This window comes from Oncorhynchus gorbuscha, linkage group LG10 (assembly GCF_021184085.1).
Source record: "Oncorhynchus gorbuscha isolate QuinsamMale2020 ecotype Even-year linkage group LG10, OgorEven_v1.0, whole genome shotgun sequence".
Classification (NCBI taxonomy): domain Eukaryota; kingdom Metazoa; phylum Chordata; class Actinopteri; order Salmoniformes; family Salmonidae; genus Oncorhynchus; species Oncorhynchus gorbuscha.
In genome coordinates, this window is record NC_060182.1 from 26110009 (window position 1) to 26126688 (window position 16680).

General features: G+C 43.6%; 1 protein-coding gene across 1 annotated transcript; it reads right to left on the bottom strand.

Annotated features, from left to right (window-relative positions):
• Positions 1–365: 365 nt before the first annotated feature.
• On the bottom strand, positions 366–16501 carry LOC124045760 (WD repeat-containing protein on Y chromosome-like). The gene is made up of 22 exons (XM_046365343.1): positions 16371–16501; positions 13557–13676; positions 13288–13372; positions 12549–12664; positions 12331–12401; positions 11475–11605; positions 11104–11171; positions 10750–10898; positions 10432–10569; positions 10176–10283; positions 9813–10040; positions 9637–9707; positions 9282–9486; positions 7763–7981; positions 7433–7564; positions 7052–7267; positions 5523–5672; positions 4462–4630; positions 3840–3972; positions 3416–3587; positions 3078–3176; positions 366–729 (listed from the first exon to the last, which is right to left on the bottom strand). Exons 2-22 carry the CDS (start codon positions 13612–13614, stop codon positions 496–498), a joined length of 2952 nt encoding a protein of 983 aa, XP_046221299.1. The 5' UTR covers positions 13615–13676; positions 16371–16501; the 3' UTR covers positions 366–495.
• Between the last annotated feature and the right edge of the window lie 179 nt (positions 16502–16680).

Genomic DNA, 16680 nt, shown 5'->3' on the forward strand with positions numbered 1-16680 from the left:
GACATTTTATTTGTCATATGGATAAGTAATCCCTCTCACCCCCCCCCTTTAAGATGTAGATGCACTATTGTAAAGTGACTGTTCCACTGGATGTCATAAGGTGAATGCACCAATTTGTAAGTCGCTCTGGATAAGAGCGTCTGCTAAATGACTTAAATGTAAATGTAAATGTACATGCTTTGTAAACAACAGGTGGAGTTAAAGGGAAATGTTTACTTATTGGCCCCAACCATGTGTGTGAAGTATGCATCTCCAGGGGTCAGTGTTTTGTGTTAATGGAGTCATAAAGAGGATGCCACTGGAGATAACTGATAGCCCTAAGTCCACTCGAAGGTTGTCACCACTGTAGTAGACAGTGAAACTGGTGCCAATTAAAACAATTTAATAACATGACAGTAATTACACAAATTATGTATTGAAACAGTTCATTCAGAAACAGGGAGAAATAACAGGTAAAACCAATGGACACTGCCACAATCACAGCTACTCAGTTCCCTAGGCGATGCTGCTGCCTCCCCTGGTCTGCTGTTTGGGAGCGATAGACTTCCTGCGCGCCCCTTTGTTCGAGCTGAAGCGTACATGAGCACCACGCTTGTTGTTCCTCTTCTGCTTGCCCAGCATGTCAGCCCCGTCCTGGGTCTTCTGCTGCTGCTCCTTCAGTAGCTCAGGTACCGGAGGCTGGATGATGGGCAGCAGGGATGTGCAGGGCATTGACTTGTACACCCGTAGCTGCAATGGACAATGAAGAATGTTAGAGTAGGAGCTGAATACACACAGAATTGGTATTTTTGTCTCCTATGAGGCTTGACATCTATGACAAGCATTGAGTCTTGCTGTATATAATGTGACATTATGAGGTAAATCCTCCAGGGTTGGGGTCAATTCCAGTTTAATTAGAAATTAAATTGTTGAATTCACTAATGAAGTGGAGAATTAACATTGAATTAAATTCAAATGAACAATCTTCAAGTTATGGAATTTAAATTAGACTTAATATTTGTACATTTCCCAGTCATTTTAATTAATGACCGTAGTATTTTTTTTTAAAATCACTGCAGGTGTTAAATCATTTCAACATGTTTTTATATATTTCCAGCTAGGCAGTCTGAACAGTGACATGATAAGCCTGAAAGCCTGAGGGAATTGAATTCATATTGGGATTTGTGGAATTGTCAGGGATATTGAATTGGGAATTTAATTATTTGAATTGAACCAACATTGCAATTGAGAGGAAATTAATTATCTCTGAATTCAAAGACTGGCCTGAATTTTAAGTTAATTAAATTGAATTTGCATGGAGAGCCTAGCTAGCACATTTGGTTTCTTGAAAGTTGTGGGAACGCACATTTTTGGATTACCATTGTTTCAGGGAGCAAAGCCATACGTTTCCTAACCGGTGAAACTGAACGTTTTTTTAAACATTCTGAGAATGGATGTTTTGCCTGTTCTGGGAACATTAATTTGTAGTTTGCAGGGAAGTCAGAACATTTTACTATGGTTCCCAGAATGTTTTCCTGAGAAGTTTTATAATTTCTGTTCTCAGAACATTAAGTTATTTGAAGATTTTTGAACAACTTAAGTTTCGCTGAATGTTTCAGTAAGACTTAATAACACTGCTAACTTTGTTTGGTTGAACTGTTTTGAACTCCAAGCACAGATAGGACACAGAAATGAATTTGCTTATGCATTAATCATGCAAACACATTTATTTATTTATTGTGGCACGTGTCAGTGAGATTCAAACATATGATCTCTTCTATATACCTGGAATTAGTCCACTGTGCCACCAGGATGGTGTTTTTAAAATTCATACAAAGCTGTTCATTTTAATCTACTCAAAACAGACCACATTTCAAAGGAAATAAGCACTCTTTAAGATGAGGCGTGGCAAATTAGTGGGCGCAGCAAACACACCTGAACACACTTAAGATGGAGGATAGAGTGTTTTGTTGATGCTGAGAATGGAATGCATGTTTTTAAATCGCATTCTTAGAATGTTATTTTTTTGGAAAGTTCTTAATGTTCTGACAACACGACTAAATAGAACCACGAGGAAACCTGCAGAAAAAAAATGCTGAAGTACCGAAATTCCCACTGAAAAATGTTGTTTCTTAAATGTTCTCAGAACAATGAGAACATTACTTTAAAATAGAACCTCAAGGAAATGTTATGCTGAAGCAAGAGGTACTGGAGCACCAAGTCTGGGACCAAAAGGCCCTTGAATAGCTTCGACCCCCAAGCCATAAGGCTGCTCAACAGTTAATCAAATGCTTCCCGGAATATTTGCATTGACCCCCTTTTTATTTGCACTGAATCTCTTGCACCGGCTCTATGCACACTCACTGGTCTCTACCCACATACTACACTGACACTCCAACACACACCCACCCACCCACCCCACACACACACACATATTGACGCCACATGCACGCACACACTCTTTCACATATGCTGCTGTTACTCTGTTTATTATCAAACCTGATTGCCAACCCCTACCTACTGTCACAAGAGGTTGGTGGCATCTTAATTGGGGAGGACAGGCTCATGGTAATGGCTGGAGCGGAATGGTATCAAATACATGGTTCCCATGTGTTGATAACATTGCATTTACTGTATTACCTCTACCTCTTACCCCTTTGCGTATTAACTCGGTAGCGGTACTCCTTGAATATAGTCTCGTTGTTATTTTATTGTGTTACTATTTTTTAACTCTGAATTGTTGGGAAAGGGCACGTAAGTAAGCATTTCACAGTAAAGTCTACACCTGTTGTATTCGACGTAATAAATAAAATTGTATTTGTTTTGAAGTACCAAAATTCCCACCTAAGAAACATATGGTTCTCAGAATGTGCTAGCTGGGTATCCTGCTCTATTCCCAGAATTCTGTGGGAAGGTTGTATGCAAAACAACCATAGGACAACCACACGCTCACCAAGCTCTAAGAAACATACGGTTCTCAGAACGTTAAGTGACAGCTGGGAGGTAATTGAATAAGAATTTGTGGAATTTACCCCAACCCTAATAGTCTCATGCGGAGGCACAAGGAGATGGTCATGGTAAAAATGGGAAGCACCCACCTGCTCTCGGCTGCTAAAGGACACCTGGAGGTCTGGGGGACAGGAGGGCAGGTGGTGCCTCACTTTCTGCTTGTAGGCAAGCCCCAGGATGGCACTCGTCTGCAGGGGAAATACAACATCTAGATTAGTAAGTAATGCTCTCTCACACCTAAACCCAACCACACTTTACAGTGCTACATAATTCAAATTCAAATGGATTAATTTGAACAATATAACCACAAAGATTTGAAAGTAAGATTGTGGAACTAACAATTCAATGTGATATAGTTGGCCATATACATGGAGCACCTATGTATCCCCACTATCTAGTACCCCGTTGTCATCCTCCTGCCGATCACCTGTTTGCCCTTCTCTTGCCAGTGCTGCCAGGTCTCCTCGATCTGGTCGTTGCTGTACTGGGCGATGCGTGGGTCGGCTGGCACCAGCTCCTGCAGGTCAGAGGCAGTGCTGGCCATGGCTGTATGCCGGAGCTTCTGCTGGGTCAGTGTCTCCAGGATACGTTTGGCACAGCTGTTTAGTTTTTTGGGCTCAGTTCAGTAAATATTTATCGTCACAGGTGGGCAATGTGTGCAGCATTAGAAATGTAAAACCATAGAGCCACAACACACAATACAAGAAATAGGAAAAGCATGTAGGCTTACTGTATAATAGGACATGTTTAAGTAAAAAAACAATGGCTCAGCAATGCACTCACAACAGAGGAGTCACAGTGAGACCAAAATCTCCCAGGTTGCACTTTGCCCTTTGGGGTTTGAGACTCACTTCCAGTGGGGTTGTGTTCCCTGGTTGAGCACTTTGAGGGTCTGGCAGGAGCCAACCCTCCTCAGGTCCATTGGCAGTTCCCAGGGGAAAGCATGGTGGTCTCCCACACGCCACTGGGCCTGGCCAAACGTGCCTGAAGAAAACACTTCTAGTTAGCGTGACATTACCTCTACCCTAGCCTCCAACCAGCCATGCGCATCTATCCTCTATTATGACTGATAGCTCAAACATTGTATTGTGATTATATTTGACTGTACAGATGTGATTCAATAAAATAAAATAAAAAAAATTTAAAGACTGATAGCAAGACCCCCACTGTCCTAAAAGCATTTCACTGTTACGGAGCAAGCATGTGTCAAATAAAACTGGATTTGAAATGATATCATTTTCATCTAGGTGCTTTTGAAACAAGAGCACACAGGGCAGCAGGCACACTACTGGTTAAGAGCGTTGGGCCAGTAACCGAAAGGTTGCCGTGTCGAATCCCAGAGAAGTAAAAAAACTTCTGATGTGCCCTTGAGCAAGGCACTTAACCCTAATTACTCCTGAAGTCGCTCTGGATAAGAGCGTCTGGTAAAATGTAAAAATGAGACCGCAACAGGCCCATATGAGAGCACCACACCTATGTAGCTGCCAGCGATGGTCCACAGTCGCACATTACAATCCAGGCTGGCGGTGACAATGAGGCGGAAACGTTCCACGTACTCCAGACTAACAATGCCCTTCAGGTGACCCCGCCAGGAGCTGAGGAGGGGCGGAGGGGTGAGGGAGACGCTCCAGCCATCCACCACCTGTCCAAGTGGAAACCGTGAATAATTAATGAATAAATGAGACAGGGTTATAAACTCTACAAGCCTCTTTGATTGGAATGAAATGGATAATGTGGTGAAAATAATATATCCATGTACACTGAGTGTATAAAATATTATGAACAAATGCTCTTTCCATGACAGTGTAGATGAAGAAGAAGAGACTGGTTAAAGAAGGATTTTTAAACCTTGAGACAAATTAAATATTTGATTGTGTATGTGTGCCATTCAGAGGGTGAATGGGCAACACAAAATATTTAAGTGCCGTTATGGCAGTAGGTGCCATGTGCACTGGTTTGTGTCAAGAACTGCAACGTTGCTGGGTTTTTCATGCTCAACAGTTTCCCATGTGTATCAAGAATGGTCCACCACCAAAAGGACATCCAGCCAATTTGACACAACTATGGGAAGCATTGGAGTAAACATGGGCCAGCATCCCTGTGGAACACTTTTGACACCCTGTAGAGGGCAAAAGAGGATGCAACTCAATATTAGGAAGGTGTTCTTAATGTTTTGTACACTCAGAGTATATTAATTAGTCAGTGAGAAAGCAACAATGGATTTGTTGCTATGTATTTTCAATATTTATTTCCCAGAAAGCCACTGAAATCAACATGTAAAATTTGTCTGAACAGGGTCGTGTGCAGTAGGCCCGAAGAAGAGAAAACATTTTAAAATGTAGGATGTTCAGAAACTTGCGTAACACTGATATCAGTCTTCTGTTGCAAAACATTTCACTACAGTGTGCCATACAGAACATGACTGATATTGTAACCATCTCCTCCTACTCACTCCCACCAAATTAGAATGGTTTATTCGAAATTAGAAAGGTTTATGACGTGTTACTCTAGTATGTTCTCTCTCTATGCTGCACCTCGGTTCTCTTCTCCACCTTCATCCTGCGAGGCCCAGTCACCTTACAGTACCTGGGGATGAGGCTGGGCAGATGAACGGCCTTTTCCAGAGGGGCCATCCCCTCCCGCTCCCCTTGCATACAGAAGCAGTACCTCTCTATGTCCCACAGCTGTGGAGGGGGATAGAAAGTGTTAACTGTAAGTGGCTTCAGATAAGCGTCTGCTAGCAGCAAACAACCATATTCACATACAGTGCGGAGAACAAGTATTTGATAACCTGCAAAATCGGCAGTGTTTCGGACTTACAAAGCATGTAGAGGTCTGTAATATTTATCATAGGTACACTTCAACTGTGAGAGACGGAATCTAAAACAAAAATCCAGAAAATCACATTGTATGATTTTTAAGTAATTAATTTGCATTTTATTGCATGACATAAGTATTTGATCACCTACCAACCAGTAAGAATTCCAGCTCTCACAGACCTGTTAGTTTGTCTTTAAGAATCCCTCCTGTTCTCCACTCATTACCTGTATTAACTGCACCTGTTTGAACTCGTTACCTGTATAAAAGACACCTGTCCACACACTCAATCAAACAGACTAACCTCTCCACAATGGTCAAGACCAGAGAGCTGTGTAAGGACATCAGGGATAAAATTGTAGCCCTGCACAAGGCTGGGCTACAGGACAATAGGCAAGCAGCTTGGTGAGAAGGCGACAACTGTTGGCACAATTATTAGAAAATTAAAGTTCAAGATGACGGTCAATCACCCTCTGTCTGGGGCTCCATGCAAGATCTCACCTCGTGGGGCATCAATGATCATTAGGAAGGTGAGGGATCAGCCCAGAACTACACGGCAGGACCTGGTCAATGACCTGAAGAGAGCTGGGACCACAGTCTCAAAGAAAACCATTATTAACACACTACGCAGTCATGGATTAAAATTCTGCAGCGCATGCAAGGTCCCCCTGCTCAAGCCAGCGCATGTCCAGGCCCATCTGAAGTTTGCCGACCTGAAGCACACAGCCAGGGCAACTAAGGAGTGGCTCCGTAAGAAGCATCTCAAGGTCCTGGAGTGACCATGCCAGTCTCCAGACCTGAACCCAATAGAAAATATTTGGAGGGAGCTGAAAGTCCATATTGCCCAGCGACAGCCCCGAAACCTGAAGGATATGGAAGGAGTGGGCCAAAATCCCTGCTGCAGTGTGTGCAAACCTGGTCATGAACTACAGGAAATGTATGATCTCTGTAATTGCAAAGAAAGGTTTCTGTACCAAATATTAAGTTCTGCTTTTCTGATGTATCAAATACTTATGTCATGCAAATGAATTACTTAAAAATCATACAATGTGATTTTCGTTTTAGATTCCATCTCTCACAGTTGAAGTGTACCTATGATCAAAATTACAGACCTCTACATGCTTTGTAAGTAGGAAACACTGCCGATTTTGCAGGTTATCAAATACTTGTTCTCCCCACTGTATATCGTAATATTCTGATATGGGAACGTCTGCGCTACTAATCCTCTATGATTCTTCCGACCAACCATGATGTAGCCGGTGCTGTCCCCAGTTAGCAGCATCTGGTCTTGCAGATCAGTAGACATGGTGCTGATGGCCGTGCCCTCGGAGTGGACCGCCCGGAACTTGCCCAGCAGCCCCCCCAGGTGGTGGATGGACCAGGCGTACACGTAGCCGTCAGCTGCACTGGTCAGCAGGATGGCTGTGTCAGGGCTCCGCTCCCTGGTTCCCAGGAAAAGAGCCTGAGGGAGTGAAGGAGGGGATTTGTGTATGTTCAACCAATTTGTTGGTACTTGTTACATCATTGTGACCTGATCTGCTCTGATGTCGTGGGAATATTGCTCAGTGTCTGAGGGTGTCCAATGCTGCATCCACAGACTCCCACTGACTGGTCCATTAGCCCATACCTTCTCCACAGCCAGTCTGGGTTTCTCTAACTCTTTTGCACTGATCGGCTGAGGTTTGCCGCTCTTGTGCCGCTGCTTTGGTGACTTCTTCTGATGAGTTCTCTCATTTTCTTTCTCCGCGCCTGACTCCTCCTGGTGGGGTCAAACAAGGTCAAATATCAACTAAGAGAGAAGCCAATGGGAGGGATAAAAGCAGGGTTGAGGTCAATTCAATTTTCAATTCAGGCAAATAATACATCCTCATTGAAAACACACAGCGATGTATTTTTTCAATTCACTTCATGAATGGCCCTTAACCCTAGTCAGCAGTTATGGGTCAGAATGTCTCACCTGGATCATCTCAGGGGTGCTGCTGCAAGAGCTGTCCTTGTCCTCCTGAGGAGAAGGGGGATGAGGAGGGGGTGCACCGGGCCCCACTGAGACCCCCTGGCTGGACTGGGATACTGTGGCCTCCCCTCTGTCCTCTGATGAATCTGTCCATTCGCTCTCATCAAACGAGCCCTTAGACTCTGATACCTCAAATCTGTCAAAAGCTGACCTGTCAATCACCTGGAAGGCAGGATTGGGCAACAAAAACATGATCATTTAGCCTTCTAGCATAGGGGTTTTCAAACTTTACTTGCCCAGGGACCCCCTGCCCAAGCAAACTGGCAACCCAGGGACCCTAATCATATGTTGGAGAAAAAAAGAAAAAAAAAACTTGCGTCTTGTAACCTGGGGCTATGGAACCCTGACCTGTTCACCAGACGTGGTGCTACCTTGTCCCTGACCTGCTGTTTTCGACTCCCTCTCTCTACCACACCTGCTGAATGCTTGGCTATAAAAAAATAACAGATTTACTCCTGAGGTGCTGACCTGTTAAACCCTGTACAATCACTGATGATGATTATTATTATTATTATTATAATACCCGGCTGATCATCTGTGAATGTTTGAACATCTTGTCCATGTACGGTTATAAATCTCCACCCGGCACAGCCAGAAGAGGACTGGCCACCCCTCAGAGCCTGGTTCCTCTCTACCCGGCACAGCCAGAAGAGGACTGGCCACCCCTCAGAGCCTGGTTCCTCTCTACCCGGCACAGCCAGAAGAGGACTGGCCACCCCTCAGAGCCTGGTTCCTCTCTACCCGGCACAGCCAGAAGAGGACTGGCCACCCCTCATAGCCTGGTTCCTCTCTAGGTTTCTGCCTTTCTAGGGAGTTTTTCAGAGCCACCGTGCTTCTACATCTGCATTGCTTGCTATTTGGGGTTTTAGGCTAGGTTTCTGTACAGCACTTTGAGACATCAGCTGATGTAAAAAGGGCTTTATAAATACATTTGATTGATTATCAGGTGAATGATAATGGCAAGTAGAAGTAATCAACATTTTAAAATGAATAGTTTCATTATTTTGACCTCCACACACTTAATTGGAAGAGGAAGTGGTCCTTCTGTAGCTCAGTTGGTAGAGCATGGCGCTTGTAACGCCAGGGTAGTGGGTTCGATCCCCGGGACCACCCATACATAGAATGTATGCACACATGACTGTAAGTCGCTTTGGATAAAAGCGTCTGCTAAATGGCATATATTACTATATTAAGTGTAAACTCTAACATACCCTATTAGCTAGTGGATCGTGAAACTACATATAACTTCCTTCATACTGGACAGACATAAAAATGGCATTCTGTTGTAGCTAGCAATATTCATAAAATAATACTTTTTCTCCAAATAATAAAACAAATATTTTAAAAATTACACTGACCCCCTGCAGTACCTCCGCGTACCCTAGTGGGCCATGGACCCCAGTTTGAAACCCCCTGTTCTAGGGGATTGGTCAAAAAGTAAGTATGATCACTATCCCCTCACCCGATTGGGCAGCAGTGGTCGCGAACTCTCGCTGGCGTTGAAGCGGCAGAAAGCCCGCCCCGAGTCGATGTTCCATACGATGATGTCACCACTGTAGGAGGCGGTCACAAGCATCTTATTGCCGTGGGCATGCATGGAGTAGATATCCTCGGCATGGTACTGGTTCCAGATACGGTACTCCATCTCCATATCCTCCTTCACATCCCTGGCAGCCATAGCAACAACCACACGACATCAGAGGAGCCTTAAAGGTACACTCAGAAATACAACAGTGTGTGATGTCGTCACATTGCTCAGTATACATTTAACCCTGCAGACTTTAATGACACATGGTGTCGATGGGAGGTGTACTCACAAGTACCACATGACCCTTTTGCTCCAGCCGGACACATATATCCTTTGGTTGATGTAAATGACTCCAGTCACCTGGAAAAAGAGCAGGGTTAGATGTTCTTATCCCCCTATTGGATAAGGCTGAACGAAGGTAGGCTAGCTACTGATCCCTGCTCTGTAGTTAGGCGTAACTTCTACCTCGTTATCATTCAGTATGGGGAGTGTAGCTAGCAGCGCTCCGTTGTTGAAGTTCCAAAGGCGCAGGCTACCATCCTTGGACCCTGTGATGAGGCGGCGCTTGGGCCCGTCAAACGTCATGGCCGTCACCTCCACCGCCTTCTCCGGAGATGTCTGGAATTGCATGATCTTCTCCCCAGTCAGGATTTCCCACACGCTCACCACGCCGTTATGACAGCCACTCACTACCTGGAACAGAAAGAAGGCAGGCACCTTGGGGTTCAAATGGGACAGAACATTGTTATTTCATTCATATCTTAATGAATTAGTTATTTGTTCATTCATCCAGCCAACTGGTGTTTTAGAGTATACCCAACAACTCACCTGTTTGAAGTTGGTGTTATAGAGAGCTGTACACAGGGGCTGCTCATGTGATGTCTGCAGCTTGTGAACAGTATCCACATCATCCACCACTCCATGTAGAACCCCTATCTGCACAAAGATTGCTGTTATAATAGGCAAAAAAAAAGCATAGCTGTTGATGCTAGAGAAGCTGTAATCTTCCTAGAGCCTTGATTACTTCAATCAGTCCCCTTTTATGTGTCCTACAGTATGTGAATGAACAAGTTGGGGAGCATACCAGAAAGGTGGCCAGCACTAGGGTGTTGGTGTCTCTGTTGTAGTGGACACTTGAGATAGGGAAGCGACTCATGGTCACATTCCTAGAGTGGATATTCTGGAGACAGGCACAGTCCTGCAGGTCCCACACACGCACATTCTGAGACCAAGAGAGACACAGACAGAGAATAGGAAAGAAAACTGTGATGATGTGCGTGAAATCAAGCAGTGTTTCTCTTACATTCATGGCAATTCTTGCTCATCACATTTCTCATGATTTCAAGTAATCCTGATCACCGAGTAACCAGAGACCGTAGATCAGGTTTGTCCCCAGACAGACCTTGTCCTTGGAGATGCTGATGATCTTGTTGTCGCTGCTGTTGACCATGATGTGTGTGATGGCTGTGGAGTGGCCCTTCATCTGAGAGGTGGCACAGTTGTTCACGTACGGGTTCCATATCCTCACGATGCGGTCAAAGCCTCCAGTCACTATGACAGGGATTCAAATTCAAAACAACCCTTCTTTTAACTTTGAAATTCATTTATCTACACAAAGTGATTTGACATGTAAGAAACAAAAATGCAGGTGGTGAAAAAAAGACTGCTGATATTTTTGCACAAACATAACCCAAATGACTAATTGCCTTATTATTAGACTTTAGTGAAGGAGGATTCATCCTAATCAATCTCTTACCCAGAATGTTAAACTCTGGAGAGTAGTCAAAGCAGAGGATTCCCTTCCTCAGCTGAAAGAATGAGTTGCTATGATGGAGAAAGTACAGTCACTTTTGGAAACAAATTGTATTCCTAAACATTTAGTACTTTTGTGAAAATGAGCAAAATGCTACTGTAACAATCAGGGCTCTTATTCAGAGTCTTAAAAGTAGGACTTTTAAAGGGCAGCTGATCCTAGATCAGCACTCAAAAACGCTTTGTGAATATGGGCTCTGTTCCTCTGTACGGTCGACAGAGATACAGATACGAGTGAGTGGAATAAGGTAGAAGAGAGAGTTCCTGGACCACTATGTAGGAGCATGCACTGTGTGCCGGGCAGGGGGAACGTACTGTATTTTAGCCTTCTGAGAGTGGGGCACAGTGGTGAGAACCATGGAAGTTTGGTCAGATGCACAGCAGGTGGCGACAGCGTTTAACTCTGGTAGAAAGCGGATCTGATGGCACCAGTTATTGTGCAGGGCCTGGGGGGGGGGGGGGGGGGGGGGGGGCACAGAGGCATGAAAAGTAGAGATACAGTAATGATGTGAAAAAGGCGGGATCCTGATAAAATAAGAGACCAACATAATAAATAGGTAATAGAGTAGTGTAATAAAGGCTGCTGAGAGGGAAGTGGAGGCACATGTGGTCAAATGGAAGTATGTGGTCTACTATCAGTCCATCTTCCAGCCCAGGCTCCCCCCCTGACCAGCAGACTATCATCTTCTACCTGATTAGTCACAGATGGGTAAATGGGACAGTCCCTTTGTGACAGACTGATGCATCACAGAGGTAGAGACACTCTCTCCATAACCCCATCCCCTTCTCCATCTCTCACAATGCTGTTGTCATCCCTTTATTTTTCCTTCCTCTCCAACAGACGTAAAACTGTGTTGACTATTATAAAAATAGAGACCTTTTCATTAACGTTATTTTCATCAAATCCTTTACATCTCTGCAAAACTCTGGAGCAGGAGAGAGGGTTACCGTCCCCCCAAATCTTCATTCCTGTCCTAAAGATCTACTGGTGGGTGGACATTCATTCAAAAGCCTACAGTAACAGACCCCAATTCAGCATAATTGTAAGTGAAGTGAAGACCTTAATTAGTTAAATATTTGAATCAAGTTTTACTGCTGGGCTATAACAAAACCATGCACAGATTCCTGCTCTTAGACTGACCAGAATAATTGCCTTTGTAGAGCAACGTACCACTTTGAAACACAGGAAATACTTGGAGGTGTTCTTCAACAGAGCTGGGACAGGGATGCGGCAATTCCCCCCCTGAGACAGAGAGAGAGAGGGTAACCATCCACCCAACTTGCTGAGAAAAATCATAAGGTGAAGAGAAAGGGTTGAAATATGTACAGAGAAGGGTTTGATTTTGTACAGTGAATGGAGTGTTGCATCAGGACAGGGAGGGTTAGTACCAGACTTAAAGGCCCCGCTGTTGAACAGTCCATACTGGAGCACATCACTGGAGATGAAGACAGACACATAACCCTCAATGTCCCCTATCGAAAACACTGCTTTGGTTCCATCTGACCTGGACAGACATATAGACAGACACAGACAGTGTGGGAAATTAGCCTTACACAACAAAATGCACCGTTAACAGATCCTCCCTTTGACTGACCTGATGTTTTATCTAAATGTGTGATGCCCTATAGCCAATGTCATACCAGTAATTGAAAGTCCTAGCCAATGCCCTATCAGCAGTGGTGTAAAGTACTTATGTAAAAATACTTACAAGTACTACTAAAGTCGTTTTTGGGGGTATGTGTACTTTTTACTCCATACATTTTCCTTGACACCCAACAGTACTCGTTACATTTAGAAATGCTTAGCAGGACAGGAAAATAGTCCAAATCATACACATCAAGAGAACATCCATGGTCATCCCTACTGTCTTTTATCTGGCAGACTCCCTAACCACATACTTAAGTATATTTAAAACCAAATACTTTTAGGACTTTTACTCAAGTAGTATTTTACTGGGTGACTTTCACTTGAGTCATTTTTTATTTAAGGTATCTTTACTTTTACTCAAGTATGACAATTAGGTACTTTTCCACCGCTGCCTATCAGTAATCTAAAAACATATCCATTGCCCTATCAGTAATATAAGTTGCTAGACTAGCTAGTGTCCGGAAAAATCCAATGCCCTACCAGTAATCCATGACAACCACGTAGCCCTCCAGTCCAGTCAGAGAGAATACAATGTCACACTTGCTGGCGCTGATGTCATAAAACTCTAACACACAGAGAAACACATTAAATAATGTCTAAAGCGATACAAAGTGAAAGTAAGGGATGTTAAATTGCTACTACCGAATCTGGTCTGATGTGGTTCATGGTTTTGTTCAGGGTTAATTACAATTCTTACAGACACACACCCTCGCATGCACTTGCTACAGGCTCCACACATGCATACACACCAACGTCTCGTCCGGTGGAGGCGATGGCCAGGAGGTTAAGGTTGCTCAAGCAGATCATGTCGGTTACCCAGATCTGTTGGATGGAGGTGGAGGGGGGGGGGCTCGTTTCAGCTGGTCCAACTGATAGAGGACAGATAGAAAAGGACGGTCAAAAGTCAGTAGACCACTACAACCACACATACATACACTCCCGTCCAAAATGTTGGGGTCACATAGATATATGTCTTTGTTTTTTTTTGGACAGATGAACATTATTTTTATTTCTACTTTGCACATTTTTCCATTGCAAAACTACCATTCCAGTGTTTTACTTGCTATATTGTATTTACTTTGCCACCATGGCCTTTTTTGCCTTTACCTCCCTTCTCACCTAATTTGCTCACATTGTATATAGACTTGTTTATACTGTATTATTGACTGTATGTTTGTTTTACTCCATGTGTAACTCTGTGTCGTATCTGTCGAACTGCTTTGCTTTATCTTGGCCAGGTCGCAATTGTAAATGAGAACTTGTTCTCAACTTGCCTACCTGGTTAAATAAAGGTGAAATAAAAATAAATAAAAAACATGGTACCTTCAGGTGTTTGGAAAATGCTCCCAAGGATGAACCAGACTTGGAGGTCTAGAATTATACATTTCTTCTACAATCTTGGCTGATTTCTTTTGATTTTCCCATGATGTCAAGCAAAGAGACACTAAGTTTGAAGGTAGGCCTTGAAATACATCCACAGGTACACCTCCAGTTCAGAAGCTTCTAAAGCCATGACATGATTTTCTGGGATTTTCCAAGCTGTTTAAAGGCAGTCAACTTAGTGTATGTAAACCTCTGACCCACTGGAATTGTGATACAGTGAATAAGTGAAATAATCTGTCTAAACAATTGTTGGAAAAATGACTTGTGTCATGCACAAAGTAGATGTCCTCACCGACTTGCCAAAACTATAGTTTCTTAACAAGAAATTTGTGGAGTGGTTGAAAAACAAGTTTTAATGACTCCAACCTAAGTGTATGTAAACTTCAACTAATATATATATATATATATATAAAAGCGATAATGTTGATGTTTCAACTAAAAAGGGATGATGGCCCATGTTGACTCCCACAGTTGTCAGAGATTACCAAGATCTCAGTGGGTCAATATATAATGGGAAGAGAAAACTACCCCAAGATGACGTTCAACCTCACTGATCTCTGACAGTAAGGTCCATGGACTAACATTTCTATATAATATTAAAAACAGTAGATAAAAATATATATATATATGAACAGAAACAATCATAGATGGGATAATTTTACAGTGACAGACCCTTCACAGTAGACTGACCCAAGACAGCAAATCATATCATCAATGCTCAACATGCAGTGTAAGGGAAAATGAGAAATTGTGCTGGAGAGATTTTGCCTCATCACAATCCAAACCAACTAGACACTGAAGATCACATCTGGAATTACAGATCATTTGGATTGCTGTAATAATAATAACTACGTAACAATCAGAAGGCATCAATATTTCCCATGTTCCCTTAGCTGAGAGAGTCTTCGTGGCGTCAGTGAAGAAGCAGTGATGAAGCGTAGCCTTCAGTGTTAGTACATACCATTGCCTTGGAGCTAATTCAGAGGGTGGCAATGTGGGCGTGTTGTGGAGGGGTGGAGGGGGCGGGGAGGAAGCAGAGGGGACAGAGCCTAGTCTTACTCACAGCTCAACAACATTAGAGGAGACACAGAAAGCAGGCCTGTTTGATTCCTGCTCTGGTGTACCGCAGCACTGCTGGTTTTCCTCTGTCCCTGGTAGCTAAGTGATCAGTTCATGCCATTGGTTAGCCAGAGTCCACTACTCACCTGGTTTCCAAGATCTAAATAAAAAGAAGCAGTGGGGTCCCACTGGGCACAGACGTCAATTCAACGTCTATTACACGTTGGTTCAATAGAATTTCATTGATATGACGTAGAAACAACGTTGATTCAACCAGTTGTGTGGCTCTCCAGGCTTGGAATTGATTAGCCTAAAGTCTGCTACGACAATCATCTCTCAGGATGCTGGTAAGCTCAATGACAATTTTAGAAATCTTAACTTCTGGGGAGTACTGTTCAATGTTAAATCCAAGGCAATATTAGCAATTTTCATCTGTCTCTCTCATCTGGTGCAGTAGTGCAGTTTAAATGTTTGACCACAGGGTGGTGGTAGAGCTCAATTGAACAATTATCAGGAGATGAACTGTAATGTATCCAAAGGGCTGGGACAGCAGGTTGAAATGTTTTGTCATGAATCTTGTTCTGGGGGCAGCTCTGTCGAGTGGTCACTAGCTGGCACAGCCACAAAGTAATATAATCTAATTTTAAACCTAACCTTAACCACACTGTTAACAGTGTTTCAGAGTGGGATTACCACACTGGTAATCTTGGTCAGCCTTTACAGAAGCAGTGATTTTAACAGATCCATGGAGAGACGAGGCAATCCGCCTACGGTGTCCTCAGTGGCCCGCCCAATCAGACGGGTGATGTGTGGCACCACCTGTCCCAGTGGAGCTGAACTATGCCGGTCTGATTTATTGCCATGGCAGGTGTCTACTTTATATCCATGGATGAGTCATTGTGGCCAAATTTAAAATAGACCAAGTGGTGACAGGACATCCATCCTTCTCTATGGAAGAGCAGCATAGACTCAATTAATGTTTTTTCATCCTACCATGCAATGCACTGAATTCCTCTCTCCTCAGTCTAACCTCTGAAGGGAAGTACTCTGGTGTTTTAAGTGCACACACACAAAGATGCACTTGTACACACACAGTGGCGTGCACACACAGACACACTCACGTTGACAGTGCGTGTCAGTTTGAACCTCTCGCTCCAGTAGTTGAGGATGCCATCTCGGCTGACAGACAGGTAGCGTCCCAGCTGGGCGCGGGTTTTGGGCACGGCCTTGCCCTGCCCCCCGTTCTTCTCTGCCTGGGGGGTCTGGAAGGGGTAGAACTGCAGCCGAACGATGGGCTCACAGTGGGCACTGTAGAGAACCAGAGAAACCACACAGACCTCACAAACCACCAAGACATCAGTCAAAGAACAAAACCTGTGTGGATTATTGGACATTTAGGATTCAGAGTATTTTGTTTATCAAATATATGAG